At 33.2% G+C, this 15305-nt stretch overlaps 3 protein-coding genes across 4 annotated transcripts in view; all 3 read left to right on the top strand.

Moving 5' to 3' along the window:
* The first annotated feature begins 316 nt into the window (after nt 1–316).
* On the top strand, nt 317–2640 carry LOC127790985 (uncharacterized). The gene is made up of 4 exons (XM_052320721.1): nt 317–998; nt 1104–1574; nt 1665–2214; nt 2316–2640. Exons 1-4 carry the CDS (start codon nt 317–319, stop codon nt 2638–2640), a joined length of 2028 nt encoding a protein of 675 aa, XP_052176681.1.
* Nucleotides 2641–3761: 1121 nt separating this feature from the next.
* LOC127790983 (uncharacterized) lies at nt 3762–5093 on the top strand. The gene is made up of 7 exons (XM_052320720.1): nt 3762–3777; nt 3873–4116; nt 4197–4329; nt 4414–4501; nt 4637–4707; nt 4789–4902; nt 5001–5093. Exons 1-7 carry the CDS (start codon nt 3762–3764, stop codon nt 5091–5093), a joined length of 759 nt encoding a protein of 252 aa, XP_052176680.1.
* Nucleotides 5094–8122: 3029 nt separating this feature from the next.
* LOC127790519 (disease resistance protein RPV1-like) overlaps nt 8123–15305 on the top strand; it is a 100672-nt gene continuing 93489 nt past the window's right edge. For both annotated transcript variants that reach the window (XM_052320067.1, XM_052320066.1), the window contains exon 1: nt 8123–8813. In XM_052320067.1, the coding sequence (XP_052176027.1) occupies nt 8284–8813 (530 nt within the window). In that variant the 5' untranslated portion in view covers nt 8123–8283. The remainder of the gene's footprint in view (nt 8814–15305) is intronic.

Raw genomic sequence — 15305 nt, 5'->3', positions numbered from 1 at the left:
GTATATCAGGCGTAAGGAAGATGGTTATATTTCTACGGAATTTATCAAGAGTGTTGAGAAGTTTGTTAATTTTGCTAAGAGTCAACCAGAGTGGATGGATGGGAATAAGATTAAATGTCCCTGTAATCAACCAAAGTGTAGGAACACGACTTTTCGTGACTAGGAAACCGTGACAAGTCACTTGCTCACCAAAGGTTTCGTACCGGGGTATTACGAGTGGACACTTCATGGGGAAGTTATTGCTACGGTAGATTTGGTTGATATGTCTTACTCAGCATCAACACTTGAAGCAGAGTCAAGCAACTTATTTGAGACTATGGTAATGGATGCTGCCGGGCCTGATTTCAATCTGAATATGGAGGAGGAACCTCCAAATCCGGAAGCTCAAGCATTATATGACATGCTTAGTGCTGCAAAAAAAGAGTTATATCTTGGTTGTCGAAAGCATACGCAGTTGTCGCTTGTTGCTAGATTGCTTAGCTTTAAGTCAGAGCACCATCTATCTGAGAGGGGATTTAATCAACTTTGTGAATTACTTAAGGAGGTTCTTCCTGAACCTAATACGGTGATTGATAAGTTTTACAGCACTAAAAAACTGGTTCGAGGGTTGGGCCTTCCTGTTGAGAAAATTGATTATTGTAGAAACAACTGTATGATTTTTTGGGGTGATGACAGTGATTTAACAGTCTGCAAGTTTTGTCATGAGAATCCGTACAAGCAAGTTGATCAAGCTGACAGTAGAAAACGACAAAAAACTTGGGTTCCTCATAAGAAGATGCATTATTTTCCTTTAACTCCTCGGCTTCTGAGATTGTATGCATCCAATTCAACAGCAGCAGAAATGAGGTGGCACGCAGATCATGTGGTCGAAGATGGTGTCATGCGTCATCCGTCGGATTCCCCTGCGTGGATTCATTTTAACGAGACTCATATAGAATTTGCTGCCGAGAAAAGGAATGTCAGACTTGGTCTTTGTACTGATGGGTTTCAGCCGTTTGGTTAATTTGGGAAGCAATATTCTTGTTGGCCTGTCATTGTCACGGTGTATAATTTACCACCCTGGATGTGTATGAAGGATACAACAATGTTCTTAACGGTGCTAGTGCTAGGACCAGAGAATCCTAAGGCAAAACTTGATGTTTTCTTACAACCTCTTATTGCAGAGTTGAAACATTTGTGGGATGTTGGTGTGCCGGCATATGATATCTCATTGAAACAAAATTTCCAACTGAGAGCGGCTTTGATGTGGACCATTAGTGATTTTCCTGCATATTCAATGCTCTCGGGGTATAGCACGGCAGGAAAGTTGGCATGTCCTTATTGCACGATTCATTCGGACGCATTTTACTTGTCAAAGAGTCGAAAGATTTCATGGTTTGACAACCATCGGAAATTCTTGCATCGAGATCATCCGTATCGACGGAATAGGTATGGATTTCGCAAAAATACTTTGATAAAAAAAACACCATCTCTTGTACTGTCTGGACTTGAGATACTTGCTTCCTTAGATGAGTTGGGTTTACTGAAGGCGACAGAACCCAATGCTGCACAGATTAATGTGGATAACAGTCATGGTAGTGGTTGGAAGAATAAGAGCATTTTTTGGGATTTGCCTTATTGGAAAACTCAACTTATTTGACACAACTTGGATGTTATGCATATAGAGAAAAACGTGTTTGAAAATGTGTTCAATACAGTGATGAATGCACTGGGCAAAACTAAGGACACGGTGAAGTCGAGAGAAGAGTTGAATCAATATTGTCGCCGCATTACTCAACCAACTTTTACTCTGAACAAGAAAGAAAAAGTTGTCCTGTGTGCGTGGGTCAAAAATCTAAAATTTCGTGATGGGTATGTGTCGAACATGGCTAGATGTGTTGACACAAAGAAGCTTAAGTTGTTTGGGATGAAAAGCCACGACTGTCATGTGTTCATGCAAAGGTTGGTGCCCGTTGCATTTCGGGAATTATTACCGCAAAAAGTATGGGAGGCACTAACTGAGTTGAGTCTTTTCTTCAAAGATTTGGCATCGACCACTATTAAAAGTGAGCACATGATGAAATTAGAGAATGACATCCCCATCACTTTGTGTAAGTTGGAGCTCATATTCCCTCCAAGCTTCTTTGACTCTATAGAGCATCTTCCAGTCCATTTGGCTTATGAAGCAAGGATAGTAGGTCTAGTTCAATATCGATGGATGTATCCGTTTGAAAGGTACTATTTATTAGATTGATATTTTTTTTTTCTTTCTATTTTATAAGAAACATATTCATTTTGTAGTTTACTTATCTAATTACTATACACATTTTATATAGATACCTTGGAAAGTTGAAGAAAACAGTTAGAAATAAAGCTCGAGTGGAAGGCTCTATTTCTAATTCATACGTTGTGGAAGAAGCGTCATTGTTGTGTTCTCATTACTTTGAAGACCATGTTGTTACAAGGCATACACGAGTGCCGCGCAATGATGCTGGTGTTGTAAATAAAGGGGATGACCAGGAGGGGAAGTTATCAATTTTCAAGCATCCTTGTCAACCATTTGGATGTAAAAAGTCACGAATGCTATTCGGTGAAGAATATGATGTTGCACATAGATATAGTTTGATAAATTGTCCAGAAGTTGAACCGTATCTGCAGTAAGATTTTGCTAATTAATTGTTGTTAATTTCTAAATTATATTTAAATTAAATAGTTTAATGTAGTTATTTTTATTTTTCTTATTAATTTTTTAAGGATTTATGATGCTGAGCTAAGGCAACATAATCTCGGCATTGGCGACCACATCATTGAACAATTAACAAATAAGGAATTCCCTTGCTGGTTCAATAGCTATGTGAGTTGATTAATTAAAATATTAATTCCACTCAATTTCTTATATAATAATTTCTTATATATCTGTCTTATTTAATAGGCTAGCGATCCTACGAACAATGTGACCAATCCATACATAAGGGATCTCACAAAAGGACCTTTTAACACTGTTACAACCTACCCTGGCTGTTTTGTTAATGGATTTAAATTTCACACGATTAGTTGTGGTTCAAATAAAGCCACTATGAATAGTGGCATGTGCGTTAAAGGATCCAACTACGATGACCCTGAGAAGGACTATTATGGTCGGATAACAGAGATTGTCGAGCTCGAGTATCCTTCAGTATCATCATTCATGAAAGTTGTATTGTTCAAGGGCGATTGGTTTATTCCAACTTTGAACGAGGGGGTGAAGATTCATCATGCATATAAGATCGTCGAGGTCAATGAAAAGAAGAAATGGAATACAAACGAACAATTTATATTAGCTTCTCAAGCGATTCAAGTATATTTTTGTGAATATCCAAGCTTGAGGTGTAAGAAAAGCGATTGGTTGGTTGTAACAAAAGTCAAACCAAGGTTCATAGTAGAGGTTCCACAATCTTTTAATAATCAAGAGGCGACTCTTCCACGTGAAGCATTGCCTTACCAAGAGGATGACGTGGAACTACACGATATTGCAGTTGATGATGTCCAAATCCCTGAGACAGTGAATGATGGTGACCACGCTGATTTAAATGATGAGCCAGTTATGGAATCAGAATTTGACGAAGCCCCAGAGTTGAATGATGAGCAAGTTTTGAGATTTGATTCTGAAGATAAGTTTGAATCGTATGATGAGCAAGTCTTGCGATCAGATTCTGAATATGATTCTGAATCAGAGGATGAATAAGTTCTTCAATTAGATTCTGATGACGACTTAGAATCTAATGACACAGATGTAGACTTATATGATAGTGATTAGAGGTAAATTTTATGACTTAAATACTTATGTTTAATTATTAATGATATTGATTTATTTATTATAGGTATGACAGGTGTTAGATGACGATATCGTGCAGGATGCAGTGGTTCTAGACCTAACTCTTCTGGGTCCACTGCTGCTTCTACCTCATCTACTACAGCACCGCATATTTTGGGGGATGTTTCACCGGCTTCCCTCCCATCAGCATCTCCTGTTGCTGCCCCTACAGTTGCTTCTGCATCGACCCTTCCTACAGAGTCACCAGTACATCCATCATCTCACTCGACTACTAGTCATTTTACATCCGAATCACTGCATGTTATACAGCAAGATGGCGATGGGTAACTTTAATTTATTTTTATTTTTTTTTACATTATGATATGTGTTAGTTTTTATACTAATTATTATTATTTGTATGCAGGAGCATCTTTTGTCGTACAATGAACATTTCCCATATTATATCGACAATCTTCAAGAAACGTCTTTATAAGGAAGGTCATGTTTGGAAAGAAGTGCATTCAAAGACAAAGGGCTTGTATTGGGATGAATTTGCGGTATTAAATTCAAATTAATAATATATATATATTAACTATTAATGTAGAAATGTTTAAACTATTTAATCTTATTTTTTTTTACAGAAAATTTTTCAGTGGGATCCTGCAATTGATGCATTGGTGAGAAGAGAGTGGGCACAAAAAGCAGCTAAGCGATATATCGACAACATTCGTAAGTGACATGCCAATGGAAAAGCGATCTTTGTGCCAGATGATGTTTGGGATAGTTGGATGCAGAAATAGGAACAAGACGAAGCTTTCAAGAAACGGTCAGCACAAGCATCACTGAACCGTTTGAGTGAGACAGGTGGTCCTGATGCTGGTCCTTCCCGCCATATTGGGGGTTCTATATCTTCAGCGGAGCATAAAAGACGAATGGTAAGAGATTTAATTTATTTAATTTGTTAATATTTTAAAAAAATATATTATTAAAATGGTTAATTTTATCACTTTTTTTAGACAAAGGAGTTTGGGAGAGAGCCTACACTGATTGAACTGTTTGAACGAACTCATTCTAAAAAAACTGAGGAAAGACAGATGGTGTATGTCGACAGACGTTCTTCGAGTGTCGCTGTAAGTTTTTTAATTGTAAAAAATATCATTTTTATAATTAACGTCAAATTTAATATTCATAATTGATTTATTCTATTTTCTTCGTTAAACTATTGTAGGAAACGTACGGACAATTGCTAGAACAAGCAACTCAACCAAATGAGGGGTTTGAGGAGCCTCAGCAGCCAGATTGTGACCAGATATTCATCTAGGCTGGCAGGGGGGAAAACAAAAAGAAGAGGATTTATGGCACGGGATCCTTATCCCAATCAAAATTTTCTAATGTTGGCAGCTCATCTTCTGTCTTATCTGGTCTTAATGGAAACTCGGTTATACAAGAAATGACAGAGAAATTAAAATTGCAGGAGGAGCAAATAAATTCACAGGCTCATGAGCTGAACGACGTTCGACGACAGATGTCAGAGATGCGATTTTTGATTGAACAACTTACTGCATCTACTCGTAGCATAATTCCTCATTCTTCTTCTTCTCAGCCACAATCGACTCCTCAACCTGACTCTGGTGATGATTTAGATGATTAGTTTTTGCAGTTATTTTTATGTAACGATTAGTATGTAACAGACAATTATTAGTATCTTGTTTGAATGTTAATTTCTATATTATAAATATAAATTTTAGAATATTTATATAATTTGTTTAATAATTAATTATAAATAAATTTAGAAATTAAATAATAAATAAAAAAATATATTAATTTTAGCTATATTATAAATATAAATTTTAGAATTTTTATATAATTTGTTTAATAATAATTATAAATAAATTTATAAATTAAATAATAAATTAAAATTAATTTAAAAAATATATTAATTTTAGCCACTAAAATAAATTTCGTCGCTAAAATTTTTAAAAAACTTTAATGAATTGCGATGAAATTATTCCATCGCAATCAATTTTATGAATTGCAACGGAACAATTCCGTCGCAATAATTTTTTTATATTTTAAAAAAGAAATTAATTTATTTTAGCGACGAAAAATTCTATCGCTAAAATTAATTTTAAAAAATTCTAAACTAATAGCGACGGAATTTTTCGTCGCTATTATTAATTTAATAAAAAATTCAAAAATTAATAGAGACGAAAAATTCCGTCGCTATTATTAATTTAATAAAAAATTCAAATATTAATAGCGACAAAAAATTTCGTCGCTAAAATTAATTTAATAAAAAATTCTAAAACAAATAGCGACGGAGTTTTCCGTCGCAAAATTTAAAATATTAGAAATTTCGTTTCTATAATTAATCTAATAAAAAAATTTAAAAATAATAGCGACGGAATATTCCGTCGCTAATAAAAAATATCTTATTTTCTATTTTTTTTAAAAATATTACGACGAAAATATTTCGTCGCAATTTTTTGTAAAAATATACTTAGCGACGGAAATCTTTCCGTCACTAATACGTCGCTAATTTGGCGACGTATTAGCGACATTATCTTTGATATGACAAAGTGACAACCAAAGTGACAAAGTGACAACCAAACTACCCATCTCTCTCTTTCTTAGAGGCTAAAAATCATGGTGGCAAGTTTCTAGATTTAAAAACCCATTCCAATGGTATGAAACTCTATTATGGTCCAACCTTGTTGAAAGAAATCCATCAACAACCATCAATGACACAAAGGGAGAAGAAAAAAGAGGAGAGATAAAAATGAACTAGAGAAGAATGGTTTAAAAGCAAGGGTAAAATAGTTAAATTTTTAATTTTTTATTAGAAACAAAGGAAATTTGTACTACTTCTAAAAACACAAATATACTTGATGTAATAATATGTAAAATTTACCTCATAAAATTATTTTATAAAAGATTCGTGAACAACATAGCAACATCCTAACTATTTTGAAAAGACGTTGACATAATGATTATTTTTTTTAAATGTATTGATATTTTTGTTTGTCATATTTTCTTAATTAGACATTATCTAATATAAACACAAATAATTAATGAACCTGTGTATTCTTGGAGGTTTTTATTTTTAAATTTAATTGTCATTATCATTTTCAATCTTATTTTACTAATATATTAGACATGATGATATGGTATTAAAATTTATCGTATTAAATGATATTATCTACGGTATTAAATTATTTTATAAAAGATTTGTGAATAACATAGAGACATCCTAACTATTTCAAAAATGTGTTGACATAATGATTATTTTTTAAATATATTAATATTTTTATTTTTCATATTTTCTTAATTAGACATTATCTAACATAAACACAAATAATTAATGAACCTGTGCATTCTGGGAGGTTAGTATTTTTAAATTTAATTTTCATTATCATTTTTAATCTTATTTTACTAATATATTAGATATAATGATATGGTATTAAATGATATTATCTACCATATTAAATTATTTTATAAAGGATTCGTGAACAACATAGCGATATCCTAATTATTTTGAAAAGGCATAAACATAATGATTATTTTTTTAAATATACTGATATTTTCGTTTGTCATATCTTCTTAATTAGACATTATTTAACATAAACACAAATACTTAATGAACCTGTGCATTCTTGGAGGTTTTTATTTTTAAATTTAATTGTCATTATCATTTTTAATCTTATTTTACTAATATATTAGACATGATGATATGGTATTAAAATTTATAGTATTAAATAATATTATCTACCACATTAAATTAAATAAGTTTTAGGATCTGATATTATTAAAAAATTAAATGATATTATTTATCGTATTAAATTTTTTAATTTTTTAACAGCGGGGAAAAACAATGGATGAGAGAAAGAGGAGGGCACGTGGCGAGCCTCTATTAGCCAATAGGTGGAAAATGGAGGAAGGGAGAAACTGTGCGGGGCCGCGCTGCCACAGGACAACCGGTCTCTTCCTCTGCTTTTCTCTCCTTCCTCTCTTTTTTTCCCTCTCTCTGACGCGCGGCAGACAAGAAGATCTTGTCGTCTGCTTTTTTCTCTCCCATGCGGCGGCTTTTTCCTCTCTCATGCGGCAGACAAGAATATCTTGATGAAAAATTTTGAAGCGGCAGACAAGAAGCGGGGGGTGCGCCACGTTTCACGTACGCGGACACGTGGTGCGCCCCCCCGCTTATCGTTCTCTCTTCCTCTCTCTCTTTTACTGTAAAAAATTTCATAGGATAGCTAATATTATTTAATTGCATCAGTTCCCGTTCTACTATATAAGTAAATCAAACCCTTGTGCAAACTTCACTTCAATTTCACTTTGAAAGTATAAATTTTCTCATCCATTTTTCTTTCACCCATCCAATTTTTTTTAGAGTTGATGATCTTCTGCCCAACATTGTGAAATCAAAAGAGGCACGCTTGATCTCAAATCTTCTCCACAATTCGCTATTAAGATCGATTCTTCATTAGTTTTTCAATTTTCAATTCTACTAAATGACTACAACGGGAGTTCACAAAACCTCTTCTTCTATTTCTTGGAGTAGTTATCATGTGTTTTTGAGCTTTAGAGGCAAGGATACTCGTTGGACATTCATTGATCACTTGTATATAGCTCTAGTGAATGCTGGATTTCGTACTTTTAGAGATGACGATGAGATAGAAAGAGGAGAAAATATCAAACTTGTGTTGGAGAGGGCAATTAAAGAGTCTAAAGTTTCAATAATTGTCTTCTCCAAAAACTATGCATCTTCTAATTGGTGCCTTGATGAGCTAGTGATGATTCTCGAAAGACAAAAGATGGGGGATTTTCGCCACATGATTTTGCCAGTATTCTATGGCGTGGATCGATCGCAGGTTAGAAAACAAAATGAGGATTATGCAGAGGCATTCATGAGACATAAAGCGCAATTCAAGGGAGGAAAGTCTGAAGCAAACAAATGGATGGAGAAATTGAAAAGGTGGAGAAAAGCTCTGGAGGAAGCAACTAATTTGCCAGGGATGGCTTTACATGATCAACCAGATGGGTAAATTAACATTCTCATCCACTTCTTATCATAGTTCATGGTTCATAGCTTTGAAATCCGTTTCTAATATAGAATCGTGGGCTCTCTTAGGACATGTATAGTAAATATGTAAGTCTTACATCACACAATCTATAATCTGTAATGTCAATTTATGAACAAACCACATCTAATCAAATGACTCTTATCATCTATTCTAGTTCTAGACAATAATCTCATAATATCATAAGCCTTAATCTAAATTGATCAAAATCACCAACCAACCTTAAATTTAATTTTAGAAATAATTCACCATGTTAAGATGGATCCATAAATCTCTCTAGGGATCCTTCTTCTCCTCTCAACCTTAATCTCTCTAAATTCTTCATATTTTCTTACTATTGATTTATTTATTGAATTTTTTATTTTATTATTCTTTAATCTATGAGCATAAAGATTCTCAAAATTAAGATTTTAAAATTTAAATTATTAAATAAAAGATTAATTTTATTATATATATATATTATTTTTACTTTGAAAGCAAAAGAGAGAGAGAGAGAGAGAAGGTGGCCAAAACTCAGAAGGTATCCAGTGTAAGGTTCAACAAAGACTAAGTTGTGTTATACAATTGAACGCATGCTTTATGTGAAAAATTTGGATATATATTTGAGTTTTAATTCATGAAAAGAGGATACTAATTACTAATAGATAGGAATAGTCTTTATGTTTCCTAACTAACGTACGTGGAACCAAATTGCATGTGATTAAAATTAATGCAAGAGTATTTTAAATATTCTAGATAATAAAATTACTACCTAAACTATATATAAAATAAGATTAAATAGTATTATTATGCAGAGCAAGATGAGGCAAATTAAAGAGAGAATATCTTGTCTCGCAACATGCATTGGGCATCCCAATTTGTAACCATTATTATTATCCTATCATATAATTTATAACTTTATAATAGAGAAACACGTAACAGCATGCATGCACAGTGCCATTGATGGAGTTTTTAAACATATTTGAATATTTTATTATTTTATATTTGTTTTTTTATTTATTATTTATATATTTATTTTATAAAAACACATTGAGAAATGAGAATAGACGTTTTCTTTATTCTAGATCAATGTCCTGGCCCAGTTTTCTAAACATTGAAAAAATAAAAAAATAAATAACCCATGCTTCAGCAAAATGATAAATAATTGACATCAACTCATTCTAAATGTCTTTTAAAGTAAAATAAAAAAATAAAAATTAAAACATTGGACTAGTTCAGCCTTGTTAACAAAGTTGGTGGCATTTAACGAATTTCTTTAAAAGTTACATAACAGTGGAATCATACGTAAAATGAGTATCAATATAGTGATCATAAAATTGTTTGAAAAATTAATTATTATTTAAAAAATATGAGTTTAAATCTTGTTAATTTAATTAATTTTTATTTTTTAATCAACATAGTACATGAATAAATCTTGCGTATACCAAAATTTTGTTAGTCTTCTTGTGAAAAATATTTTACTTTCTTTTGTTTGTCCAAGTACATGCTGAGATGTAAGGGTGGATGTATTTGATAGCATGAAATTTTTATAGAGGAATTGAATTTCATCTTTATTGTTTGAATTTCATGATACAATTATTAATGCATATTTTGACATATTTTTATAAAAAAATTCATCTAGCTAGGGAGGAGGTGATATGACATTCATATCCGTACATTCACAATATGAAAACTCACTGAATTAAACTATATTGAAAAAAATGTTATTGTCATAATATTTTTGTGAATTTTATATTTAACCATGCTGTAGAAATACTGTTTTCAAAAGAAAAGATAAATAAAAAACGTGAGTGCTCACTCAAAAGAGAGGTCTCAACTCACGCAATAATCAATGGGATGAATATGTTAACTGTTATTAATAAATGAGAATAAAATCTTCTAAAATTAATATGCATGTGAAATGGAATATTAGATTAGGATTTAGACATATGAGACTTTATTTTTTTTTATTTTTTTTGCAAATAATTAGTGGCTAGGGGAATGTTTTTGTGGTGAGGCATTTATAAAATAAATCTGATTTAATACCAAAACCGATTTACTTGATTCAAATCTAACTCAATTATAATGCACTGGTCAGATTTGGTTATTCTTCTCTCTATGTTAGATTTCTAAATTGATTAGATTTTTACAAGCCAAATCTAAATATATACGTGAATTAAAGATTGTAAAACTCAACTAGCATGGGTAGATGGGAAACAAGAGAAACTTCTAGTATGAAGAATGAATTCTATTTTTTTTTTTAAATAAAATTTCAATGTTATTAGACGTGGTTGCCATACCATCGTATTTTTTAAGATTTATGTTTTTTTTTTTTTCATTTTACCTTTTTATTTTTTAACATATTCTCAATGCTATAAATTTTAACTTGCAATTGATACAAGTATTCAGATACTATGATAATAATAACTTTAATTTTTTATTTGTTATAAATTTTTAACATATTCAAGTTATGATACGCTTAGTGAATATACAAATATTACAATTTGTCTTCATTGTAAATCATAGGGACGAGTCAAAGTTTATTCAAAGAATTGTCAAAGCAGTAGACGACAAGCTAAGGCCAACAATCTTGTATGTTGCCCCATACCTCATTAGACTATATTCTCGTGCCAAATGATTAATCTATGGTTAGGAGATGGAGGAAGTGATGTTGGAATTGTTGTCATATGTGGGATTGGTGGAATTGGCAAAACAATCATTGCGAAATTTCTATACAACTTGAACTTCTCCAATTTTGATGGTAGCAGCTTCATAGCAAATGTAAGAGAAGTTTCAGAACAACCAAATGGCTTAATTCGTTTACAAAGGGAAATTCTTTCAGATATTCTAAGGGGAAGAAAGGAGAAAAAGATAAACAATGTTGATGAAGGGCTTGTTAAGATTAAACAAGTTGTAAGTTCTAAAAGAGTTCTTATAATTCTTGATGACGTGGATAAACGAGAGCAATTACATGCAGTTATTGGAATGCATGGTTCGCTTTCTCCAGGTAGCAAAATGATCATAACCACTAGACGAGAACACTTACTTGGAATTCATGAACATTGCATGATACACAAGGTAGACGAGTTGAATCCGCATGAATCCTTAGAGCTTTTTAGTTGGTATGCCTTTGGACAAAACCATCCTATTGATGGTTATTTGGTGCACTCAAAGATGATGGTAGAGTATTGCAATGGGCTCCCGCTGGCTCTTAAAACTTTAGGTTCTTCAATGTCTGGAAAAAGTTTAGATGTGTGGAAAAGTTAACTTCAAAAATTGAAAGCAATTCCTAATAGTGAAATTCTTAGAATATTAAGACTAAGTTACAACTCTTTACAAGATGATCACGACAAAGATTTATTCCTTGATATTGCATGCTTCTTTGTGGGAAAAGACAAAGACTATGCAATTACAATTCTAGATGGATGTGATTATTACTCATTGATTGGAATTCACAACCTCATTGATAGAAATTTGCTAGCAGTTGACATACATAACAAGTTGGTAATGCATCAAAGGATTCAAGAAATGGGAAGGGAAATTGTTCGGCAAGAATCACCCCAGGCGTTAGGAGAACGTAGCAGGCTTTGGAATCATGAGGATTCCTTTAATGTCTTGAGGGAAAAAATTGTAAGAATTAATCGTACTCATTTATATTTGTACATATTTGTGAATGAATACTTTCTAATTATGTATAAATGCTTCCTCTCCTCCCTTCTTTTTCAGGGCACAAGAAAAATCAGAGGCCTCACTCTTGATACCCATTTCTTAAAGGAAGATAGAGCTAAATGGAATGACTTTAGGCCCCACGGTTCAAGTTGGTTTAACAAGCGCAAGAGAAATTCCTTTTCCTTCTTCTCTAGTCTTTCTGTAGACATTGCTACAAAAACTTCAAATGAAGTAGTACTGGAAGTTGATGCATTTGCAGGGATGTCCGACCTGAAACTTCTGCAAATTAGCAATGTACAACCATGTGGAAATTATGAAAAATTTCCCAAAGGATTGAGATGGTTGTGTTGGTCAGGTTTCCCATTACAAAGGATGCCCGATGATTTCCCTTTGGACATGCTAGTTGCTCTTGAAATGCCTTATAGTTGCTTGAAAAAGGTTTGGAATGGAGTGAAGGTTTGTCTCTTATTTCCATCTCCCATTTTTTTTGTGTGGCTATATTTTAATATTTTTAATCAAATTATTAACATTGTCTCTCTTTTGTTGTCTTACAGCACCTTACATTATTGAAAATCCTTAATCTAAGTCATTCCAATAACCTTTCTGAGACTCCCAATTTTTTGATGTTGCCCAATCTCGAGAGACTTATACTTGAAAATTGTGCAAGGTTGGTTAATGTTCATGAATCTATTGGACACCTAGAAAGACTTATTTTCTTAAGCTTGAGGAATTGTCAGAACTTGAGGAAGCTTCCTGAAATCATTTATAAGCTAAAATCTCTAGCAACACTTGACATTTCTGGTTGCGTAAATCTTGAAAATATTTCGGCAGAGTTGGGCAATATGGATTCTTTGACAGTGCTCCAAGCAGATGGAATTAGAATAAGTCAATTACTTTGTATCACTCACGAGGTCAAAGAGTGGCCTTTGTTTGTGTGGCCTTGGCAATCAAGTCTGACAAGTTGTCTAGAAACTTCATGGGCTTCTTTTCCCAAGTCATTGGTACATTTAAGTCTAGAAAATTGCAATTTATCTGATGATTGTTTCCCTCTTGAATTTGGCAACCTATCTTCATTGCGCATATTAAATTTGAGCAATAATGCAATGTATGGCCTCCCTAATAGTGTCAGGGGTCTTTCTAGACTACATGAATTGTATTTGCTATCATGCCCAAGGCTTAAGAACGTTGATTGTTTGCCGCAAAATATAGACTTATTGATGGCTGAAGGAAGTAAGTTGTTGGAAAAAATAAGCTTTGAAACACAGAGCATGTCTCCAAGGTTAGGCTATAATGGTTGTTTGAATCTAATTGAGATCAAGGGCCAATTCAAAATGGAACCCTTAGAAAGTGTTGATGCAGAGCTAATTAACAAGTTTGGCTTATTAGACTCTGAAGTTGTGGACAAATCACCAATAGAGCTTCTCTCAAGTGTTGTTGCCGTAAAAAAAAGGATGTTTTGTCCCCAGGTTCTCCTTCCTCTCCCCCCTTTCTCTTTATATATAGATGTATATATATGTCTAAGTTCATGTGTGTGTTAACTTTTTTAACATTTAAAATTGTAAATTTTTGCGGCACAGGTGTTGCACGAACCTTACTTGCTATCCACTTTTATGCGGGGAAGCAAGATTCCTACAAGTTTCAATCACAAGAACATAGGAACCTCAGTTTCTTTTACTACTATGCCCTCTGATGTTTATTTAAGAATTCAAGGCTTGTCGGTGTGTTCTGTTGTTGCACTTTCTAATCCTTCTGATGCTCTAATAGCTCCATCTTTCTGGGGGGATAATTGGAGCTTACACACTATTATTAGTAATGAAACCAAATATTTGAAATGGAGCTACAGCCCGGAAGTCGTTGGCATTCCAGGAGTTGATGAGGACTTGTTATGGTTAAGTTATTGGAAGTTTGAGGATCATCAGCTGGAAGGTGGCGACATGTTGAACATTTCAGTTCCTACAACTGAAGCTTTTCAAGTGAAAGAGGTTGGCGTTCGTCTTGTGTATAGGGAAGAGGCAAAAGAAGAGAAGAGCAGCCAAGCTACCAGTTCAGATGACGCCCAGCCAATCCATTCCTTTTATGGGAAGGCAGTTCCTAGTTGCTGCAATGAGGATTGCCAGAAGTGTAAGAACTATCCGGTGCCTACAAATTCGGAAAGCATCAGAGTCATTGTTATCGGCACTCATCCTTGGAGTTGCACAGGTTGTCCCGACGGTTATTTCGTAGACCACTATATGAGTAGGATAGGTTAAAACATTTGGAGGTAATTAGTTGCTTGTGATGGATTGGATTTTATATTTTGTTTGTTTCATGCCTTATTTATTTCCAAGAGAAACCAACAGTACTTATTGGGATTAGTGCTATAAATTTTATCTGTGTGCAACTATGTTATAACTGGATCTCTTTCGTTGTTTATCGAACACACATCAATATCTACTCTTCGTTTGGTACAAACATTGCTAAATTTAAAAGCATATTGAATTATAAACACTTGTAAATTGATTTTGATACTTACATGAATTAATTTGGCAGTGCACAACTTGATTGAATTATTAACATTTGTTACTTTTTGTTGATGGGAGAGGACATAGACATAAGCTCTTTGCTTCACTACAGTGGAGGGAGCAGTTAGAAGTCATCAATATGTGTAAAATCACTTAAAGAAGGCCGCTTGGTATTTCCCACATTCTTGCCCTATTAAGTAAACTTAGTACCAATAATGCTTCCTTGCTTTGGTTATGATTATGATTATGATTATTTACATGTTTGATTAAGTGAACATAAATGGCTTGGGAGATAGTGTATTA

Source organism: Diospyros lotus, chromosome 14 (assembly GCF_014633365.1).
Source record: "Diospyros lotus cultivar Yz01 chromosome 14, ASM1463336v1, whole genome shotgun sequence".
Taxonomy (NCBI): Eukaryota; Viridiplantae; Streptophyta; class Magnoliopsida; order Ericales; family Ebenaceae; genus Diospyros; species Diospyros lotus.
Note: the sequence above shows the minus strand (reverse complement) of the source record. Positions and strands in the feature narration are given on the sequence as shown.

Excerpts from the sequence above, each read along its gene's own strand:
- LOC127790985 (XM_052320721.1), top strand. The coding sequence starts at position 317 with ATGGTAATGGATGCTGCCGGGCCTGATTTCAATCTGAATATGGAGGAG. Across the intron at positions 999-1,103 it reads TGATGGGTTTCAGCCGTTTG|TGCTAGGACCAGAGAATCCT; the intron begins GTTAATTTGGGA and ends TAACGGTGCTAG. Across the intron at positions 1,575-1,664 it reads TAATGTGGATAACAGTCATG|AGAAAAACGTGTTTGAAAAT; the intron begins GTAGTGGTTGGA and ends TTATGCATATAG.
- LOC127790983 (XM_052320720.1), top strand. Across the intron at positions 4,708-4,788 it reads CGGAGCATAAAAGACGAATG|ACAAAGGAGTTTGGGAGAGA; the intron begins GTAAGAGATTTA and ends CACTTTTTTTAG. Across the intron at positions 4,903-5,000 it reads GACGTTCTTCGAGTGTCGCT|GAAACGTACGGACAATTGCT; the intron begins GTAAGTTTTTTA and ends AAACTATTGTAG.